At 43.1% G+C, this 22,672-nt stretch overlaps 1 protein-coding gene across 1 annotated transcript in view; it reads right to left on the minus strand.

Annotated features, from left to right (window-relative positions):
• ADCY1 (adenylate cyclase 1) overlaps window positions 1–22,672 on the minus strand; it is a 198,041-nt gene that overhangs the window by 70,438 nt on the left and 104,931 nt on the right. The window contains exons 3-4 of the mRNA XM_054991780.1: window positions 17,326–17,444; window positions 4,576–4,687 (exon numbers count right to left, since the gene is read on the minus strand). Of these exons, the coding sequence (XP_054847755.1) occupies window positions 4,576–4,687; window positions 17,326–17,444 (231 nt within the window). The remainder of the gene's footprint in view (window positions 1–4,575; window positions 4,688–17,325; window positions 17,445–22,672) is intronic.

Consider the following 22,672-nt stretch of genomic DNA (forward strand, 5'->3'; position numbering starts at 1 on the left):
TTACTGGACTAATAAAATGTATTCCCAAGTAGCTGTTCTAATCAGAAAACTAGAGATCCCCTGCAGAAGCTCTGCATTTTTCATCAACGTGCAAGAGACTTGATTACGCCATTGTCTTTTTTGCAGCAAGAGACAAGAAGGGACAAAAAGACAACGATGGTGACTCCCCCTTCCACTTCTGCAACACAGAACCAGTTATCCCCACGTGCTAAAACGGATTTCTGCATTTTAGAAAAGGACAAGAGGTCCTGTTTCATGCTTCGAAGTTGTTTCTGCATAAGCTTCATTGTAAAACTTTAATTCGGAGGCATAGGCAGGACGTTATACACCTGGCTGAGCCGTTTTGCAGATAGTCTGGACAAGAGACAGCTCAACTCAGAACCAAAGCATATGAAAACACTGGAAGTTCAGTGTTTTATATACTCAGCATTTGAAAAGAAATCATTTACCCCGTCCACAAGATCTGATTCACCAGTTAATAACCAGTGAATAATAACCGGTGTAACACTAAAATTTAATCCGGAGTGTCTCTTATTAGGAATGAATTTGGATGCAGGTCAACCCCGATGGACAATGACTATTATAGTGACTCCTTTAGCTGCAGCCAAAATTTCCATAGCCTTTTGCTGGAAAGCATCTACTGCTCCGACTTGACACGATCATGGGATCAGTATGTCTTAGCAAGAGTTACTTTTAATTTGAACCAGACGACATCAATGAAAGCCCTTTCTAATTTCAATTAGAATTTTAACTTACCTTTCTGAACAGAAGGAGATTCCAAAGGAATTATATCATAGTTATGTTTAGTGTACGTCATATACACTGTATGGTTAATTAATACATTCTCAATTTATATCCATCATTCCCATGTTTCTAATTTTATTAATATCTGTATAAATCTATTGGTGTTTTAAGAGGTATTGATATATTTTTATGTATTGTTGTTTCTTTTATGCTCTGTATTTAAATAATTTTTAAAGAAAAGATGTGATTCACATGGGGACCACAGCACGAAAGAAAGAGGGTCTAAACCTCACACCCCTGGGCCACAGCGCCCCCCCCCCCCGAGGCTGTATCAGATCAAAAAGATGGCTCAAGACAGAGGTAGGCTTCACTCTCTTTCACCATGCAGCAGTTCGAATCTGAATCAGGGTCAAGCTAGAAGTAATGAATTGCAATTGAATGGCAAGTGAACAGACTATGGGCCAAGCCACTTCAAGTGGAGTGCAAGTAGAGTGCAAGCGAACAGGTAGGAATACACATGAGTCTGTTCTCTTGCCGTTCAAGTGTCATTCATCACTTGTAGCTTGGTCCTCACATGTATTCCTCCCTGTTCACTTATGCTCCACTTGCACTCCACTCAATGATCGAGTGGAGTGCAAGTGGAGCGCAAGTGAACAGGGAAGAATACATGTGAGTCTGTTCACTTGCCATTCAAGTGTAATTTGTCACTTCTAGCTTGGCCCTGAATGTCTAGGTAACTGAATCTTAGAACGTGTGGGAGTTTGAGATTTGAAAGTCCCAGCATCTTGTTTGATCTGGCCCTCAGGGATTTTCACTGCCCTTGGAGGGGGTGGGGGGGGTCTCATATGCAGACAGAGCTTCCATGTGTGCAAGATCTCACAAACTGAAGTCAATGTCAGCGGCAGTTTTAAGTGCACTCCCACTGCAGATATGGAGTTGCCTCTGGCCGGCAAGTCAACAGGGAGATATACACAAGCATTGTATGGAAGGGCCCTTGAATGAGTGTGTTGCATCAGGAAGCCAAATTGCATGTGTAATTCTGACCTCCTTCCTTGCTTTCTTTAAGGCTCATCACATAGGTTAGTACATGCATGCACTCCTCTCCCTTGATAAATAAAGGCATCATGCAGTTCCAAGTTAGAGGTGAGAAAGCCTGAAAAACTGGAAACGTGTGTGTGTGTGTAGTGCTTTAGGACTCTTTTTTCCCCCGAGAAATACTGAGTTGAGGAAACTCCAGTGAATTAATTCACTTATTTGGAATCGGTGAAATGGTTTTAAAGACGAGGCTTTACTCATGCAAAATGTTTTTAAAAACTGTAAAAAAAAAAACCGAGCAGCCATACACAAAACCTTTTCAAGGATAAGCTTCCTGTCTAAACGTGACTAATTTTTTCTACAGTTAATATGTTGTAATGTGTAAGATGATGAAACTCTAAGGAGCCCAATATTTTCAGCATCATGAAATTGAATTCAATAGAAAAATACGTGGCTCGTCCTATTTGTGTTGTGTGAGACCATTTGTTTATTATAAAATTTGAGTTTTCTGTTTTCATCTTTTAGTTATTCTTAACTTTCAGATAGATAAAACGGAGATACATGTGTTAAGATATCATGGGATGTTGGAGTTTACACTGCATTCTCTCATTAATATTGGGTGTATTCACAATTTTGGTTGCCAAAAAAATGCATTTACACTTGTAAATTTCATAAATATGTCAAATACTACAATTGTATATGCTAAATGATGGCAGGATCCAGCCAGCTTTTTCACTCAGTCTCACCCATATTTTTTCCTGATCACAGCCCCTGCCCTACATGGCTTTCGTCCATACAAATCTGATGATCTCCATCACAGCCTTTCTAGCGGTCAATGAGGACATTTTTTTCTTTTTCACCAGACTGGCTGGATCCAACCCAATGCATTCTATGTTAAAGCAGTAAAATAAGTTTGGATTTGAAAATAAAGTAAATATCGCATCTGCTTAATTTCCCCCAACATTTCCGGTTTTTTTCCTCCACAATCACCCCCAGAAAGAACCTCAGAAATTTTACATCTCTCCTGTACATTTGCAAAATGTTACAGGGGACGGACCACTTTTAACCATATGATTGCAATTCATCTGATAAATAAATCATATATTGGGCCCAAAAACCTAATTAAAGGATTCCATGTTTAGGCCATTAGTAGAGTCTATTGTTTAGCAGAGAAAATAACAAAACATACAGTTGCTCATACTTAGAAAGGAAATAAGAGTTTTTTATTGTAGGAACTTCATACTCTGATAGGAACAGAGGAGAGACAGATCCTAACTACCTATCTAGCCCAAGGACGGGCATGAATGTGAGGACAAGTCCTGATCCATGGTTGCAAGATGGAGGGAGGAGAAGGAGAGAGATGGTGCCTGGAACAAAGCCAGGAGGAGAAGAGTGAGAGGGAGGAAGTCAGGAGGAGGAAATCCTAAGAATAGCAATCTACATATCAAAGGGTTAGTCAGAGTAGTAAACAGTAAACAGAGTGCTCTGATATCTCTATCTTTCTAACTCTTTGATTTGTCCCCCTTTGAAACCCGAGGAAAGGGACAGTGCTCCGTGCTCCTCTTCCAACACCATCGGTGGGAATTGTTCCTGAATGTCCGCCGCATAAAAACAGCCTGCTTTTCCAGATTGTGGTGGGGCACTGCCATCATTCTCTGCTCGCACCTGGCTCAGCTAGGCCTGCCGAGTGATCCATCCTGCCTATATGAGTTGGCTATCATGTCAATGTGATTCTTACATGTGTAGGTCCAAGGGAAGTGAAATATTTATCCAGGAGAACCAGTGAGCAAGAATCTCAGGGCTATGGGACTTACTTATGTTGGCCATAGCTTCCACTTGCACATGAGGCCCAACTGTTGTAGGTGAGCTATGCCCCAGGATAGACAGAGACACCATGGCAGAGTCATTGCCATCTCTGTTGAATATACTCATTTCACTATCCGCAGGTTATATGAACTGTTTCAACAGAGAGGACAGTTGAACCAAATAACGGTCTGGGCACCCACAAGGCAATGACCTTCAACTCTCTTAAAAACCAATCTGCTGTCAGGTATTATCTCTTCATTAAACTTCTTCCAATTCCTTCCCCTCCTCCAAATCTCCCCCTCAAATAAACTATTATTCAGCAAAGTCCTGAACTATTTATTTCATTCACATCTCACTTTTCTCTCCAATGGGGACCCAAAGCAGCTTACAGCACTCCCCTCTTCTCTATTTCATCCTCTTGAACTTTCGGGATGGGGTGGGTGGGTGGAGGTTGAATATCTTGCTTCTATTCAACTCTTCCTTATGGCATCTAGATGAATCCTTTATCAAGCTCTGTTTTCTCCCTTCATCATCTGTGTCCTGGATGTCCTACACAGATTGTAAGCTCTCTCGGAGGAACTGGGGAGGATTCTATCTTTTGTACAGTGCATTCACTAATCTGTCCTATGCTAATATTTCTCTATGTGCCATATTTCTTACAAAAGCTGGAATAGTTATTTTATTAGGGCCCCAAATTCTCCAGCTGAGATAACTGATGATGAATGATTTTTGAAATGCCAATCTTGTCTTTCCGCTTGTATCTTACCATTCCAACGGATTGCTTAACCCCAAGACTATAAATCATTTAGCAGTAGCTTTAGAAATGTGCAATGATTTATGGACCTTATAGTGGGAAATGGATTAGCAATCAGGCTAGTTCATGTCTCAACTCCACAGAATTCCCCATCCGCCGCCACCCCGCCCAAAACATCATCCTTCAAAAACCAATTCAAATTACATTTTAAAAAGGGAAAGCAAAGCTATGCTTACTGTAGCCAATTCATCAAACTTCCCAAAGAGTTCATTCAGAAGCTTTACCAGTTCTTGGGCAGTACATTGTGATGCCAAGCTGGTGAACCCAACGATATCTGCAAACAATATGCTGCAAAGAGAAGGAAGGAGATGAAGAAGAGTTACCGGACAGTTCTTCAAGGTCTCGCTATTTTAACAAGTTGCAAGTTAGAAAGAAATCCAACCTACTGTGGGCAACTTGAAACCCTGACATATTAACACAGGAGCAAGCTAATGAAAAGACAGAAGTACCCTCCAATTTCAGGAGGGCAACCTTGTTTCAAATAGCTACATTCAGAAACACATATATCTAGTTACTGCACAATAAGAAAAAAAGATTGAGGTCAAATCCCTGGAAATCATTTACAAACTAGAATTCCGAGTTTTGTATATGTATGCATAAAAGGATTCTGCTTTTTTGAGTTTGAGAAATATAATATGAAAATGTGGAGTTTCTCTATTTCTTTGAACTTGAAAACAATCTTTCTGCGAGCAAATGTTTTGCTGCATATAAAGTTACAAGAAGCTGGACAAAACTGTTTTGGTGGCTCAAGGGCAAAGGTTGTCAGGTGTCCAACCCTAGGCCAGGGAATGAGTAATTTCACACGTCATGTACTGTAGGTAGCAGTGCTCAAGTAGCCCAGTCTCATCTGTGTTTACTTGGAAGCAAGCTCAAGTGAGTTCAATGGGATTTCTTCTCTGGTTTGTGCACACAGCATTGCAAACATAACCACAAATACTGTGTTAAAACTTTGTTGACTTAATGTCCCGTTCTCCTCTAAGGCATGCAGGGTTTGCACAAACTGGGCTTGAAATTGTCAAATGTACTGGTACTTCAAACGGAAACAGAAACCCCCAACACCTTTTGGGTTATGGCATTTGTGGAGCTCTTCCTCCCAATAAACAAATCTCAGAGCGAAACTACAAGAGATGAATTACACAAGGATGTTCCCGTGAAGGGAGTCACAATGTTAGTCGGGAAGCTGACTTTAAAAGACAGATCGGAAGGCTCAGTCAATTTCCCTTCTCTACAGAGTAAGATGGCTCCTCAGCAGGGGAGATGAAACTGACAAAGCCTTTGCGAGGAGAAGAGGAAATAAACAAACCCCTTGAGGAATATTTGCTGGTTCTGTAGAGAGTGGAAATTGAGAAAGCCTTCTGAACTGTCTTTTAAAACTCAGATTCCCAGCTAACATTGCAAATTCCTTCACGTGTGTGTTCTCGTATAATTTGTCTCTTGTAGTTTAGCTCTCAGTCTCCACAATCTCCTTGTGCACGCACCTCTCTTCCACTGTTCCCTTTCCAAATCTCCAAGTCCCTCTTCCCCAGGGGCCTATTCCCATATCCTCCAAGGATTTAAATGGGCTGCAGCTGCCCCAATTAATCTGCAATTTCCCAGCAGTTCTCTACAGAGCCCTAACACCTGAGAAAATTATAGGTCAGCACAGAAGGTAATGCTTATTATTACAGATCCTTGTAGCAGGGATGGACTGGTAACCCCTTTAAGGAAGGACACTATGAAAAAGTAGCTGGGAAGCTGACTAAGAGTTGGATTCAGGCAGGTTCCCCACTCAATCTTGCCCAGTTCCCCTCCACTCTACAACCAGTATCCCATTTGACTGTCTCATGCTGGGGGGGTAGGCAAAGAGTATGTCCTCTTTTTTACCAGCCAAAAAATGCAGCTTGCATATCATGTCAGCTGAACAGTCCCTGCCCTAAAAACATCTGTCAGAAGACAAGCTCTGCAGCACAAAAGGAGAAAGGGGGTTTGACCCATCCACATATTTATTTCCTCTGAACTCCCCTATCCACCACTACTACTCACTTACCATGAAAACAAGCATACAGAGAACATTGCTGGGGAGGGGGAGTACCTGCAGTACCTTCAAGGGGAAAGGGTTGGATACTGAAAGGGTTGATTACTAGAGTTGGGCACGAACCAAAATACGAACCAAAGTTCGGCACGAACCAGGCCAATTCATGGTTCACAAACCAGTAGTTTGTCAGAGCCTATTTCTGACAAACCGCCACAAACTTTTAGGCCAGTTCATTTGGTTCATTTTTCAGTTCGTCACTGCAGACAGCCTGGCACTGATCAATTAGTTTTCTAGGCAACTTGGGGGGAAGGGCTGTCTGCAAATCTTCTGATGCCCCAGAAGTGACGTTTTCACAAACCAAATGAACCGGTCCACAAACTGGGGTAAGTTCATGAAAATTCATGGTTCATGGTTTATGAAATGTGCTGAACCACAGACCACACAGTTCGGAATTTTCCCGGTTCATGCCCATCTCTATTGATTACTCTCTCTCAACCTTGTCTGCTCCTCACTGCCTACAAAGAGCTGTTGTTTTGTCACATGTAGTTTGGCCCTTAAGAGATTCTACCTCTTTCTTGTTTAGCATACGTTTCCTGATAGGGAGCAAAGCAGAGATGAAACACATTTTAAAATCTCCACAATAAACCCAGTGTCTTATAAGCTATGCACAGCACAGACAAAGAAACCCTGTGGAGAAGTTAATAAAGTTCACATTGTACACATTCTGAAGCCGATCACATCTTTCTAGTCTAATCCTGTCACCTATTGAGATTCAATTTTGTGTAATTTATTATTTATAGTTTATTGTAGCCCCTGCTTAAGTCTCTGCCGCTCACCTCCCACATGTCGATGTTTAAGAGGATCCTGCAGTGATTTTCATATTTGGGGGAACTATCACATCATGTTCAATTAAAAATCTGTATTTTTCAGAGCATCCTCTTTCCCCTACAAACATCCTGCTTTACATTCTCCAGCAGAAACCATCCATTGTGTGTGATTTTGGCTTCATGGTTTTATTTGTTCTTAAGGGTTGAACTGACTTCTGTTACCATTTTGGATCCTTGGGAAAACAATGATGCCCTTAAGTCATTTCTAGTAGGAATAACAGGCACTGCCGGGCAGAACACGTAATGAGAATTCCCAGAAGCCTCAACTTGAATGTATTTCCTAAGGGCCAGAGTTCAAGAGAACTACCTTTTAAGGGTTTGGGTTCCCCCCTCCCTCCTTAATTGGCTGTTCTGTGCCTTTAAGACATCCTGGAGACATTGACATATGAAGTTACCTAACACTGAGCCAAACACTGGTCTGTCTAGCCCAGAATTGTCTACTCTCGAGGCTTTTTTTCAGCTGGAACATGGTGGGATGGAGTTCAGGCACCTCTTGAAAATGGTCACATGGCTGGTGGCCCCGCCCCCTGATCTCCAGACAGAGAGGAGTTTAGCTTGCCCTCCGCGCCAAGGGCGATTTAAACTTTAAAAAATTCCCCCTCGTTCCAGCTGACCCAAAGTGACATCATTGTGCGGTCCTGGGAGCATGCGCACACTTTGCGCGTGCACATGTGGTACCAGGGGCACCACCTCCCACCACAGAATTGCCCCACGTGCTGGGAACCCACTGAGTTCCACCACCTCTTTTTCCAGAAAAAAATCCTTGTCTACTCTGATTGGAAGCAGTCCTCCCAGATTTCCAAGCAAAGGTCTTTCCCCCTGTGTGGCTTCCTGAGATCTTTTAAATGGAAATTGAACTTAGGACCACTGACTGCTGTACCGCTGAGCTATTACTCTTCCCCAGGCTCTGCCCCTGACTTTAGCTCAAGTTACTACCCAATAGGGTGTGTGCATCGCTAATTCCTGAGCTGGAAATACACACAGTAATAATGTTCTCAGGTTGTTATCCTGATTTTCCAAAATGGTCACACAAATCAGGGATTCTTATATATTGCACACACACACACACACACACACACCAAAAAAACCAGTGTCGTTTTCCCAGTTTGGGTGCTTCTCGTCAGCAGCAGCAGCAGCAGCAGACATCTTGTTTTTCTTTCATTCTCCAAATTTCCCAGGCAGTGGCCCTAGGGAGGTGGCTCCCAGCTGGTACAAGCCAGGCCCAGGCCCAAAAGAATCCTTCCCTCCTCCTCCTTTGTGGGAGAGGAGTACTTTTTTCTTTGTAACTATGGTGGCTGGGGACACCTTCTTCTGGGGCTTATAGAACTGGACCCCTTGGTCCATTGCTCTTGAAACTTGGGGTTCTTTATTAGACAGACAGGCCCCTGAAAAGGTCCCCCCTAGGGAATCACAACAAAACTGTGGGATGGGACAGGATGGGGACTGGAAGCCTTCCTCATATTAGTAAAGAGTCCAGTAGCACCTTTAAGACTAACCAACTTTATTATAGCGTAAGCTTTCAAGAACCACAGCTCTCTTCGTCAGATGCATCTGACGAAGAGAGCTGTGGTTCTCAAAAGCTTATGCTATAATAAAGTTGATTAAAGGTGCTACTGGAATCTTTACTATTTTGCAACTACAGACTAACACGGCTAAGTCCTCTAGATCTTCCTCACATTGTGAAAGAAAACAAACAACAGACCACAGAAAGGAGGCACGGCGAGCACAGATTTTTCAGAGGAAGCATCATTTTTCACTCAGTCACTGTAAGAGAAGGATAATAAAAATGAAGCATTTTTTAAAATGCTGTCGGCTGGCACCATTTCTCTCTGGTAGGAATCAGTAGAAATAAGTGTACCTTCCATCAGGAGACACCTACTCCGGGGCTCTGTAAAATCAAACCCCTTTGTTCTGTCTGCTTGAAACGAATCCAAAGACCCCTTATGTTTCAAGCAAATTGAACAAATGGGTTTGCTCTAAAGAGAGGACTAAGTTTTGTGCAAGTTTGGTACCACTATCTTTATAAACTGGCTTCCCCAGGCCCTTGAATATATTCCCCATTGAAAATAACAGACCCCAAACTCTGGAACCTAAAAAAACAAACACAAATCTGAATCCCAAACCAGTAATGTCCTACCTGAAAATCAGCAATCATAGTAAAAAAAAAAATCCACCCACCTGACCCCCAATCTGAAATTATAATGATTTTTTTTCTCAAAATACACTCCTGCAACCTAGCAACTATGCTTAAAAATGCACCTACAGCTAGCAACTTTTCTCCTGGCAAGGGTTCCTCTGCCTTTAGCCCTAGAATAACCAAAAAAAACAATTCAGCCAGTGAAGCTCTCTGCATCACTGCATCTGCAGGCCAGGAAAAGAGATGTTACTACTGAATCCATACATGAATTGACTTTCCACCTTTCTTTACAAGGCTTTTATCTGCCACTCTAGAAGAAGGCAATGAGACATGAAACATCCTAGCAGGAGAATATCTATGAAGTTAGGAGATGGAGAGGATTGTCCCAAGCATTCATCTCAAGCAGCGGCCCATATGATACTGGAGGAAGGGGGGACATTCTAAATAGTCACAGAAATAATACTGGCCTCTGCATCTTTTTGCAGACTGTGTTTAAAGTGCTGTTAGGCAAATGCAGAATACAGAATCACAGAGTTGGAAGGGGCCATAGAGACCTTCTACTCCAACCCCCTGCCCAATGCAAGATGCGCCTAAAGCATCCCTGACAAATATTCATCCAGCCTCTTCTTGAAAACTGCCAGTGAAGGGGAGCTCACCACCTCCCTAGGCAGCTGAGTCCACCTTTGAACTACTCTGACAGTGAAAAAGTTTTTCCTAATATCCAGCCGGTGCCTTTCTGCATGGAATTTAAGCCCATTGCTTAGGTCCTATTCTCTGCTGCCAACTGGAACAGCTCCTCGCCCTCCTCCAAATGACAGCCTTTCAAATATTTAAAGAGAGCAATCATGTCCCCCCTCAACCTCCTCTCCTCCAAACTAAACATTCTCAAGGCCCTCAGCCTTTCCTCGTAGGGCTCAGTCTCCAGACCCCTGATCATCCTCATCGCTCTCCTCTGCACCCTCTCGATTTTGTCCACATCCTTTTTGAAGTGAGGCCTCCAGAACTGTACACAATACTCCAGGTGCAGCCTGACCAAGGCAGTATAGAGAGGGACCATGACCTCCTGCGATTTTGATGCAATGGCCCTTTTGATACAACCCAAGACTGAGTTTGCCTTTTTTGCCACCGCATCACACTGACTGCTCATATTTAGTTTACAGTCCACACTTACCCCAAGTTCTCTTTCGCATACACTACTACCCAGAAGTGTATCCTACATCCTGTATTTGTGCTTCACATTTTTGTGGCCCAGATGTAATACTGTGCACTTAACTATGTTGAATTGCATCCTGTTCACAACTGCCCACTTTTCCAGAGTATTCACGTCTTCCTGAATTTTAACTGTAGCTTCTTGGGTGTTTGCCACTCCTCCCAATTTGGTATCATCAGCAAATTTAATGAGTAACCCGTTTACCCCTTCATCCAGATCACTGATCAAAATATTGAAAAGTACCAGGCCCAAAAGTGAGCCCTGCAGCACCCCACTGGACACCTCCCTCCAATCTGATGAAATGCCATTGACCACCACTCTTTGGGTCCAGTTCCCTATCCACCGAACTGTCCTATAGTCCAGTCTGCAGTCTCCCAGTTTACCCATTAGAATGTCATGGGGAACCTTATCAAAAGGTTTACTGAAATCCAGGTAAATCACGTTGACAGAGTTCCCACAATCCAGTAACCTCGTCACTCCATCAAAGAAGGAAACCAGGTTGGTCTGACAAGATCTGTTGGAGACAAAACCATGTTGACTTCCCCGGATCACTAAGCGGCCCTTCAGATGCTTACAGATCCATCCCTTTAAAATCTGCTCTAATATCTTTCAAGCAACAGAAGTCAGACTGACCAGCCTGTAGTGCCATTCCTTCAACAATGAGTAACCTCAAATTTAAGATCCCACAGCAGGACTTCCAAGCCAAGATTACTTGACCGTCAAGAGTGTTACTGGGCTGAATTAAGATATGCTGAGGCCCTAAGCTATGTCAAGTTTAAGAGGTCCCACAGCATTACCAAAAATGGTGGTAATTTAGACATTCTTTTTGTATTGAGAGGTCCCTCACAATCCGAAGCCCTAGGCTTTAGCTCAGTTAGCTTATGCATAAACCTATTTACCTCTCTTTTCAGAAATGAAGCACCCATGTGATCTTTTCATACACAACCTTCCAAAGACTTAAATCCTGGTTTGTTTTAGTGCACATTACTATATAGATAACAGAATCTGTGAAAGGTATTTACCCCCCACATTCACAGTCACACTGAAATATACAAATGCTTCAGCCTAAGAAAACATCATTTCTTCTTGGGCAATTATTTTCCTTCCAAGCTTCATGTCAGCTTTGCGTCTCTTGATCTTTCTCTTTTGATACAGTGCTTAGAGGCTTTCATGTGCCTCACAGCTTTACCGTTGGGAGCAGAGACGATGATAAGAGTTCTTTGCGCTGTGCCTTTTGCTATATATGCACAGAGATGCCCTGCCCAAAAATCGCAGCTCTGGGTTCAAAGACATTAAGCAGCCAGCCACCAAGAGAGATCACAGCTTGAGAAAGAAACAAATGCTGCAAATAACTCTTGATTGGGAAACCCATTTACCCATAAAGTAAAGTTCAGATAAAAGGACCTGTGAGACAGATTTTCAGGGAAGAGCTTAAAAAAAAATAACAAAAGAAGAAAAAAGCACAGATCCGTGAGAATCAAAGGATACTGAAAATCAGTTCAGAATCTGATTAAGTACTATATCAAGAGCAACGATAAACCTATAAATTGACTCAAGCGATGAGCACCAGGAGCAGTACTTGCACTAATGGAATTAGAACTTGTGCCATTTCAGGAGGTCTGTTTTTGCAGAAAGAGAGGTAATCCCTCCCCACCCCAAACCGCATTTATGAACTGGGTCAGCACATTTCTGGCTTGCCAAATAACCAGGACAAACAGAGTTTTTCTATACGAGATATCTGACACATGAAGAACATGTATCGGGAGATGCAATGTTAGCTGGAAAGGGTAGTTTAAAAAGACAGAGCCGGCAGCAGGGCAAAGGCCTTGCTATACACTGGAGCTGTGTGAAAGGACTGTGAAAGGCTAGAAGGGAAACTTCAGCCCATTATAACCTATCCAGGCCCAAGCCTGCCTCTGGAAGGCAGCTCCAGCAAATTTCCATTCCTCCCTGCTCTCTGGTTGCAATTCCACCCAGTTTTAGACTGGAGAGGGGAGGCGAAGATGAAATCAACAAACCCTCTGAGGAGTGATCTCCACCAGCTGTGTCTTTTTAAACTACACTTCCCAGCCAACCCTGCGCTGCCCTACACTTGACGAACATGTGCCAGGGCATCTCGTGCAGAGGAACTCTTACAACTGAAAAACGTATTTTTCAATGAAAATATATGCAAAATGATCTATCAATGGCTTTTAAGTCCTCTGAGAATAGCTAGCATCTACAAAAAAAATCCCTGTTTCTGTTAGTTTTGTGGGAAAGACAAACAAGATTTTTGTACACATCTGGTAAAATTCTGTAAGCGCCAAGAGCCTGTGGGGAACAGCTCCATGGCAGCATTAACCTGCAAACTATGACTGAATTACTTCTTAACCTCAACTACATTGTTTCAATTCCAAAAGCGTATCAGCGTGCAGCTATTTATGAGATACCTGGTGGAGAGTGCCCTCAAGTCATAGCTGACTTATGGTGACCTCCTAGTGGGGTGTTCATGGCAAGAGACTAACGAGGTGGTTTGCCATTGCCTGCATCTGCAACCTTCGTCTTCATTGGAAGTCTCCCATCCAATTATTGACCAAGGCTGACCCTGCTTATCTTCTGAGATCTGATGAGATCAAGTTCATCTGGGCTATGCAGGTCAGGGCTCATCAAATACCTACTGCTAGTTTAATGTTCACTAAATTCTGCAAGTCTAGGCTGCTACCAACCCCCCTCCACCTAAATATTTACAGGTTACAGCGCTGAAGAATTCCCACTGAAGGTTGGGAATTCTGAAGAACACTAAATTGTGTTATTGGCTACTAGAGATGGGTACAAACCGAAATACGAACCAAAATTCATCACGAACTGAGTCGTTTTTTGGTTTGCGAACCAGAGGTTCACCGGAGGGCATTTTTGACAACCTACAACGAACTGCTATGATTTTCAGTGATTTGGTTCATTTTTCAGTTCGTCAATGCAGACAGCCTGGTGCCAATCAATCTGTTTCCTAGGCAACAGGGGGGGGAGATGGCCTTTCTGCAGACCTTACGTAGCCCCAAAAGTGACGTATTCATGAACCAAACGAACCGGTTCGCGAACTGGGTAATTTCATGCTGCTTCATGGTTCATGAAATGCAAGAAACCACAACGAACCACCATCTTCCTGGTTCGTGCCCATCTCTATTGACTACCACTCAGAGGTATTTGCCATAGGGATTTTTGCACCATATGGCACTTGGGATTTTGCAGAGGGACAATAGAATGGGACCATTCACAGTAGGTTTATGGAGCCATTCTAGAACTAGCCAGTGAAGAGTATATCCAACAAAGCTACTGGCTTCTAAGATCTGCCACTCAGTGATAGATTTTTCACCTCATCCCTCTGGCTGTTTGGCCAAAGCAGTTTCCAGAGCTGAGCTGTAGACTCCGCAGATGTCTAGTCCTTAGAAGAGGGGGGTGGGTGGGTAGGGATGTTCTCTGGGCCTCCACTTTCAGAAGTGAACCAGGTGGCAACCAAAGACAGGTCCTTTTTAGCAACGGCTCCTAACCTGTGGAATGCTCTTCCCACTGAAGTTCACTTGGCTCCTACTCTGCTCTCTTTTAGGCACCAGACCCAAATGTTTCTTTTAATCCAGACTTTTAATTAATAGTGTGATCTTTCAACATAATTTATATAGCCTGACAACTGGTTTTATGAGACTGGTTAAAGCTGCTCAGTGTTTTATGATGTTTTATCTTCTGGTAGGGTTTTGAATCAACAACATTTATACTGTTTTATGTTTAATTTCGTACATTGCCTTCAGTGAGTTCCCTGGAGAGGTGGTAGAGAAATTTCGAAAAATAAACAAATTAATAAGGACGCATACTCTGCCAAATTTCTTCCTGAATTGTGAGGTCCCATATTTCCAAAAAACGTTTCCCAGAACTGATATAAAAAATGTCAGAATTTGACGTTTTTCTGGAATTGTACTGCCAAAATATATGGCCTAAAAGAAGTTAAATTTCTTTTCCTGGCTGAAGGAATTATTTTTAAATGGGTTTGTTGTGGTTGATGATGGATGGGGCAATCTTCTCAAAATCCTGTGAGAAGAATTTTTTAATGAAGAATGTTTGAAAGAGTTTCACTCTGAAAGTTTATTATTACCATTTTGTGCTCCTGGTTGGAAGAAAAATTGGAAAAATAATTTTCAGCACAAAGATGAGTCTTAAATTATTTTAGAGGGATGTACTATTGATGTATTTATTATTTATATATTTATTTATTTAACAACACATTGTTTCACTTCTGCAAGAAGGCAACATAATAAAACAGTCTTTTTTCATTTGAGGAAGTCTGTTTTTAAAAATTACTTTTATGTGAATGCATTTTACATGAATAAATGTTTTTCCCTGCATGCACATGGAGATTATCAAAATTCTGAAATTCTGCTTTCATAACAGAAGTCAACCGGCATGCACCCAGAGCAATAACTGAAGTGCAGAATAATAACTGGAGCAGAACTGAGGGAAACAACTTATTAGGAGTATGCAATTTGGTTTGGTATTCGGAATTAAAAACTGAATTTTTGGTAAAATTCAAGTATTCCAGATCAAAATAATGAGTACCTAATCAGGTTTGGAATACCAAACGCAGTTTTACTGAATTGATTTGGTAAAATTCGGCAATACAGGCTTGGCAGTTCCTTTGCTGTTTCCCTACAAAGAAACAGCAATTCTGCCTTTTATGCAGAGAGGGTGGAATGGGATGGGGGGGTGGGGGTGGCGGCGTTCATTTTTCAACCAAACTGCACCAAATTTGCAGAGAACCCACTTCTGACTGTTCTCTAAAGATTCCCCATGTTCCATAAAGTTTGAATCCGGGGGTGGGGGGTGGGAATTCTATGGGCCACAAAAGAAGGTGACCCCGACCACTCTCCATTATTCCCTAAGGGGGAAAACTATCTGGGGGCTATCCAGGGGGCGGGCATTTTTCAATAAAACTCCACCAAATTTGCAAAGGACCTACTTCTGACTGTTCTCTAAAGACCCCCAAGTTTCAGGAATATTGGACCCCAGGGGGCCAATGTTACGGGCCCTGAAGTCACTCCATTGTTTCCTATGGGGAAAAAGTCACTGCAGAAACACATGGGGCAAGGTTGCCATGGCCAAGGCGTACATCTAAATGCAAGCTGAGCTCATAAAGCCCAACAGAACCAAACTGACACATGGAAATGGAATCCCCCCAGAACCAATGTGAAGTAAGGGGACCAACATAACACCAGAGAATCACATCCATTCCACCCAAACCAAACTGAAGCAAGGGACGCTGTTGCAACTTATTCCAACAGTGCAAACTGAAGCAAGGGAATGCCTTGTGCTTGTGGCTGGGTATTGGTAAGTTCTCTATTATGGTGTTTCACGACTGGCTGAACCCAGTGCCTGGCTGCTGTGAATTACACGGGTTCTGCTGAGAGTATGGGGACACCTTTAGGTGCCCCTTCTTTGGAGGCCCATAGAATTGGCCCCAGGGTCCTATCATCTTTAGAGGACAGTCAGGAGTAGATTACCTGCAAATTTGGTGAAGTTTGGTTGAATGACCCCCCCACCCCCCACCCACCAAATAGCCCCTGGATTGAGTTTCCCATAGGAAACAATGGCTGAATTTTACCGAATTTCTGCTATGTTTCCAAATCTATCTAGAGAATCAATTCAGTATTTGGTTCCTTTGGTTCGGCATTTCCAGTTTGGATTTACCGGATTCTTTTTGTGTGCACACCTATACAACTAATCTCTAAACATTCTGCTCTTAAACTAGCTCAAAAAGGCTCACTCTGGATTTCCATTGCTCCTTCAAAACCTTTGAGTTGGACAGACGATTTCGATCAATTCCCTCTTCCTGCTGCAGACTCTCTTCAGATCAATTCCTCAGAAAAGGAACATTTCATGGAGAAGTGAACTGCAGTGGGAGGCAGGAGGCAGGAAAGTTCTGATCTACCAACAGAAAATTCAGTCTGGATCCAAGCCTTTGTTATTTAAAGGGGATGCTTAAAAATATCGGGGTGGGGGAGAGGTTGATGTTTTCCTAATACAAGTAAGAAACAAAACAATCATTCCAGTCCATTTTTAGTAAATGTCATCTTTAAATGGGATGGCTATTTTAAAAAATCTGTGAGTGATTCTGCACACATTGGATAATGCACTTCCAATCCTCTTTATAGATCATTTGGAATGGATTTTTTTTGTGAGTGGAACAAAAAATCCACCTCAAACAATTGATAAAGTGCATTGAAAGTGCATTATCCAATGTGTGCGGAATTAAGTATATAACAAGGAGTAACTGCCTTGACAAATTATGAGACTAATAGTCTATGGAGGCTTTCAGTGTAATCCTAAAAGCACTTTTCTGGGAGTAAGTGCCACTGAATGCACCTAGGTAGGATTATGAGTGCTCTCTTAACGCTTCTTAGGTTTGCTCTCTTGGTTATCCCACCTGTTTCAATGATCTATTTGCGGACATGGGCTGGTTTAATGCCATCTCCGCTTGTATGCGTGTGCTCACTCCTCACCTTTTTACTACATAGAAAAAAACCCTGAAGGCCCAGTACCACCACTCTGCTTTCTGTGCAGTCATATTCCAAGAACAGCCTAATGTTGCACACTGCTGAACGTGTGTGTGCGCTACTGGCTCGTATTGCTTGACTTAGCTTGCATCAGTCCCACCTAACGTTGTCGTGCCTCTGAATGTAAATCTTGTGGAAAATCCTTTCAGGCGGCTTCAGGAAGTCCTCCTTCATTTCCATGGCAACATTCCTCGGCAAAAGGCTCATCAAGAGTCGCTCCTAAAAGGAAAGCACACAATAATTATGGGATAGATTAGTGGACGGGGGGGTACTTTTCACTTTTCAAGATTGAAAAATAAACCGGAGCAGTTCACATGTTGGGGAATGTTAATCCTTAGAGGCAAGCAAAGGATCGTGACCACAGAAGTCCCGGGCTCTTGCTTGCTCGGCTCCTAAAATGCTGCGGCTGCCATCTGAGCATATCGGGATGGACTCAACCAGTTTTGCTACTAGTGAAAAAAGGAGGAAGGAGTCCCGTGACCACGCAAGAAGGCTGTGCTGGGGATCATGGGGGCCCACAGCCAAAAGGCACGTGCAATGGGAACTTTCAATGAGGTGGGATATTGGGTGAGATTGAAAAAAAACCAGCTGGATTCAGAGGCTGTTTTGATTAAATATCTTAAGCCAACTCGTAGGAATGTGAAACTAACTTTTAAGAATTTAAAATGTTACATTTCCCAGCTACAGCTAATATTCCTCTCCTTCCATTTGTGCATGTGTTTGTGTTTGGTGTAGTGTAGTGGTCAAGAGCGACAGGACTCTAATCTGGAGAGCCGGGTTTGATTCCCCGCTCCTCCACTTGAAGCCAGCTGGGTGACCTTGGGTCAGTCACAGTTCTCTGGAGCTCTCTCAGCCCCACTCACCTCACAGGGTGATTGTTGTGGGGTAATAATAGCATACTTTGTAAACCGCTCTGAGTGGGCATTAAGTTGTCCTGAAGGGCGGTATATAAATCAAATGTTATTGTTGTTGTTTTTATTATGTGTGTGTCATACCAGCAGAAGAGAGGGGAAGCAGGGACTTCACTATTACAGAGGGCATGTGATTAGCATGTGCAGCACCATGCTGTGACTTCCAACTTGACCTAGACTTCCGATGTTATTGTACTAGCTGATGCTCTAGCATTTGCCGAAAACTCTATGGTTAAACCATAGAGTTTTGGGTAAATGCTAGAGTGTCACCTGGTGTAATAACATGATTTCCAAGTGATGCCAGATACGATGTCATCACTCTAGGGATGCTGATCATGCCCCCTCAACCATTTTGCCTGGGCATTTTCTTCCACTGCCCAGCTGAACAGGAGCAGATAACAGGCCCTGAGGAAGGGAAGCTGGCAACACTGTATGTCACAGCGAATGCCCAAAATGTGGTATATGTGAACATTCAAAAACTAAAACATATACCAAGGAATGCTGGTTCTGCTAAATGTGATTGGCAACAATCATTAGTGTCTTAAAAGTTTTATATATACAATCATCTATAGCATATTCAGAACCTTAAAATTTAGCTGGGATTGTCAGCATACACATCTTAACGTTGACATTCATAAAAAAGTGGGCATGTAAGTTGCTGTAAGTGTCAGAAATCTGGTGAATGTCAACATCTTTCTGATAATTTCTATGATTTGCAAACACCCTACGGGAAATAGGAGAAAATCTGACATTTTCCAATACATTTCAAAGCCAACTTGCATGCCTTCAATAAATGTCCAAAAGTCTCCTTCATATCATTTGGAAAACAACGTGCCAGGAGTCCATATGCCAAAAACAAGCCTCATGACACAAATATTTATGACAATTCCTCGAAAACCTCCTAAAATCTTAGATCCAGAGGAGTTAGCCATGTTAGTCTGTAGTTGCAACGTAGTAAAGAGTCCAGTAGCACCTTTAAGACTCACCAACTTTATTGTATCATAACCACAGCTCTCTCCATCAGATGCATCTGTGGTTCTCCAAAGCTTATGCTGCAATAAAGTTAGTTAGTTTTAAAGGTGCTGCTGGACTCTTTCCTATCCTAAAATCTTAACATCAACATTCACTTGTAGTCAGGGCTTTTTTTCTGGGAAAAGAGGTGGTGGAACTCAGTGGGTTGCCCTCGGAGAAAATGGTCACATGGCCGGTGGCCCCGCCCCCTGATCTCCAGACAGAGGGGAGTTTAGATTGCCCTCCGCGCCGCTTGGCTCGGCTCGGCGGCATGGAGGGCAATCTAAACTCCCCTCTGTCTGGAGATCAGGGGGCAGGGCCACCGGCCATGTGACTATTTTCAAGAGGTTCCGGAACTCCGTTCCACTGCGTTCCTGCTGAAAAAAAGCCCTGCTTGTAGTCTAATCCTAAAGAGAGTTAAATCTTTCAAAGCTCACTGACATCAATGAATGTAGACAAGAGCCACTCTGTGATTGAACTGGGAATGTCTGACATTTTCCAAACACACACCCCACATGCCTGCAAACAAATATCACAAGCGATGCTGCTTCTGCTAGAATAGGACTGCCACAGTGCTTGGCCTTTCAGAAGCAGTATTGGGTGAGGCCCAGCTGCCCTTCTGGGTTTCTGAAGTAGCGCCATACTCTGAATGCATCTACCAGAAACCATGTTGCAGTAAGGGAACAGAGAGCTCCCAGTGCAGATCATTGTCCCTAATTACCATCACTGTCATCACACTCTTAATAATAATAATGCCAAGGAGTCATTTCGTAGAAAAAGAGCTGGAGAAACTCATTAGCATAATTCATTAGCATAACTCATTAGCATATGCCATGCCCCCTTGCCAGCACCCGAAGTATGTCATTAACATAACTGATTTGCATATGCCACACCCCCTGACATCACCTATCCTAGCTGTTTTGGACCCAATCCTGGCCATTCAGAGTCAAAATTGGGCCCAAAATGGCAAAAAGGGGCTGAAAATGGCTGAAAAGGTGCCCCAAATGGTCAGGATCGGGCTGCTGCTGAGTGAGAGAGTGATCCACCACCCATCAGAGGCCCCAATCCAGGCTGAAACGGGCCCAAAATGGCTGAGAGTCTGGTGGGTGGGGCCACCTGTCATGTGACCTCTTTGGGGAACTGCTGGAACTGCATTCCTGTGCGTTCCCCCTCAAAATGAGCCCTGATAATACCTCATTATAGTGCCTGTAACATTTATATGTGGGGGGGAAATATGCCAGATTATTTGCTTTCTTTTGTGTCTGCTGCCTGTGAACTTCATCAAGAAGTTCTTTTGTTGTGCCTCACAAGGCAAGGTTGTTACACCCTGAGCTGGGTCTCTTGTGGATTTGTTTACCCAACCTTGAATCAGCCAGGCATTAATGAAGTCTTTCCCACTGTGGAAATGCAGAGAAATCACAAATCCTGCGCTGTCGAGCGGAGCAACATACAAGGCAAGGCCGTTGTTTAAAAATGTGGGTCAATGTTGCTCCTTTGTTACGCTTTCCTTTATTTCACAAAAGAACCCCATGGTACCCAGAATTGGGGATTTTTCTAAGATTAGTGAAATAATATCATGCTCCACTTGCCTTAGCTTATCTGCGTATGTATTGGAAGGAAAATCTGAGGTCTGAAAATGGGAGGCTTTCGAAAATGTTCAGGATGGTAATTGCTGGAACCAGTCCAGGATTTCTAGGAACCTCCTCACACGGCCCCTTCAATCTGGGGAAAGGACGCAACATCACCCTTCGCTATTGAGGCTGACTCCACCCTCACCTAGCACACCGGCTCTTCCTAATGAGGTCTAGCCACAAACACTTCCGGTCAGGACTGGCAATCTACCTAGACATCACTTGCATTTGGATCTAGTTTATAGCTGCCACCAGCTGGCTTCGTTTCCTGCCTCTCTGGCACCCCATTGTGCCAGTTGCGCCAAGGACAGATCTCTTGCTTCCAGCCAGCAAATGACTCTTTTTTGGATAACTCCTTTTGGTGTGCTGTGGGAGGTCAGCACACCTAATGAATCTTAAGTCAGATTCATTAAAAATGGCCCATTTTGGAGGTGATTTTTTAATTACTCTGGCTTCAGTGTGGCCAGCAATAACTCCATTGTGCCGGAAAATGAATTCATTTTCAAAGGCAACAAGGGAGTGTGGGAGCATGTGGGAGGTACGTACCCCACTGTCCCACACTCCCCAGACTCCTGTCCTCCAGTCTGGCCCCTGGGCGCCCTGGCAATCTTTTCATTTAACCTGCAAGGACGACACTTAATATCTGCCTTGGCCCCATGATTAGGTGTATACAGCAAAGAAAGAGAAAGAGGGAGATTGTATTTGGATCTGGGTATCAGGAATATGATAAATATTTGGTAGTCGTGATATTTGGGTCCAAAAACATCAGTAAAGTATTTAGAATTCCAAATATATTTGAAATTCCACATATTTTCTCCTCCATTATGCCCGATGGGAAAAAAACTGGAGGAGGGGGGGCTGGAGGGGCCATTTTTCAAGAAAACTACACCAAAATTGCAGAGACCTACATCTTCCTGTCCACTAAAGAACCCCCAAGTTTTAATTAATTGGACCAAAGGTTCAGTTCTACAGGCCCCTGAACAAGATTATCTCTGCTATTCTCCACTGTTTTCTATGTAGGAAAAAATTCCAGGGCTTTCTCCAGGACACAGGAAGGCATAGCCAGCACACAAGAGAAACCAATGACCAAAAGCCTTCTAATGCAAATAGAACCAACAAAGCCCAACAGAACCTATGTCAAACCAGAGAATCCCACAAGAACCAACATCCAAACAGAGTCCCACCAGAACCAAACGGAAGCAAAGAACACACGCTCCACAGTACTAGTGTCACTCAAAGATTTCAGGCAGAACCCAGGGCCAGTGCAAGCTCAACAGAGGTAACATCATACCAGAGAATCCCACCAAAACCAATGTCAAAACAGAGAATTCCAGCACTCAGCCTAGTAAGCCAGTAATACCAAAGCAGAAGCCAGACCTGGCAATGGCATATGGCAAGCAAGCAACATTCACACACACAGATATTGCCTCCCTCCCCACTCCTCCTGTTGCCTGGGAAGCCTGCAAAAAGAGGAAACAAACTGCTGCAACCTTTAAAATGCAATTCCCAGATATTTCCGAATATTCGAATAACTTGGTAATGTAAATACCAGTTTATCCAAATATATCAGACTATGCCAGATATATCCGAATAATTCCAAATAGTTATTTTTCAGGCATATATTCAGTATTCCTGAGCCAAATTGCACACCCCTCCCCATGAACCACTGCTGACAGCAAAGCCTCGTCACCACAAAATGGTGACAAAATGTCTTCCATAACTTCTGAGATTATATCCTGCTTGTTTTAAAACCCTCTAGCCCCCATCTGCTGATTATGACTTTTGTGCCTTCTACCCTACCCCATTTGTGCCTTCTACCCCACAGGCAAACATAATGAAATATCAGGGAGGGGGTCCATGGCTCAGTGGCAGAGAATCTGCTTGGCATGTAGAA

Source organism: Eublepharis macularius, chromosome 11 (genome assembly GCF_028583425.1).
Source record: "Eublepharis macularius isolate TG4126 chromosome 11, MPM_Emac_v1.0, whole genome shotgun sequence".
NCBI classification, from domain to species: domain Eukaryota; kingdom Metazoa; phylum Chordata; class Lepidosauria; order Squamata; family Eublepharidae; genus Eublepharis; species Eublepharis macularius.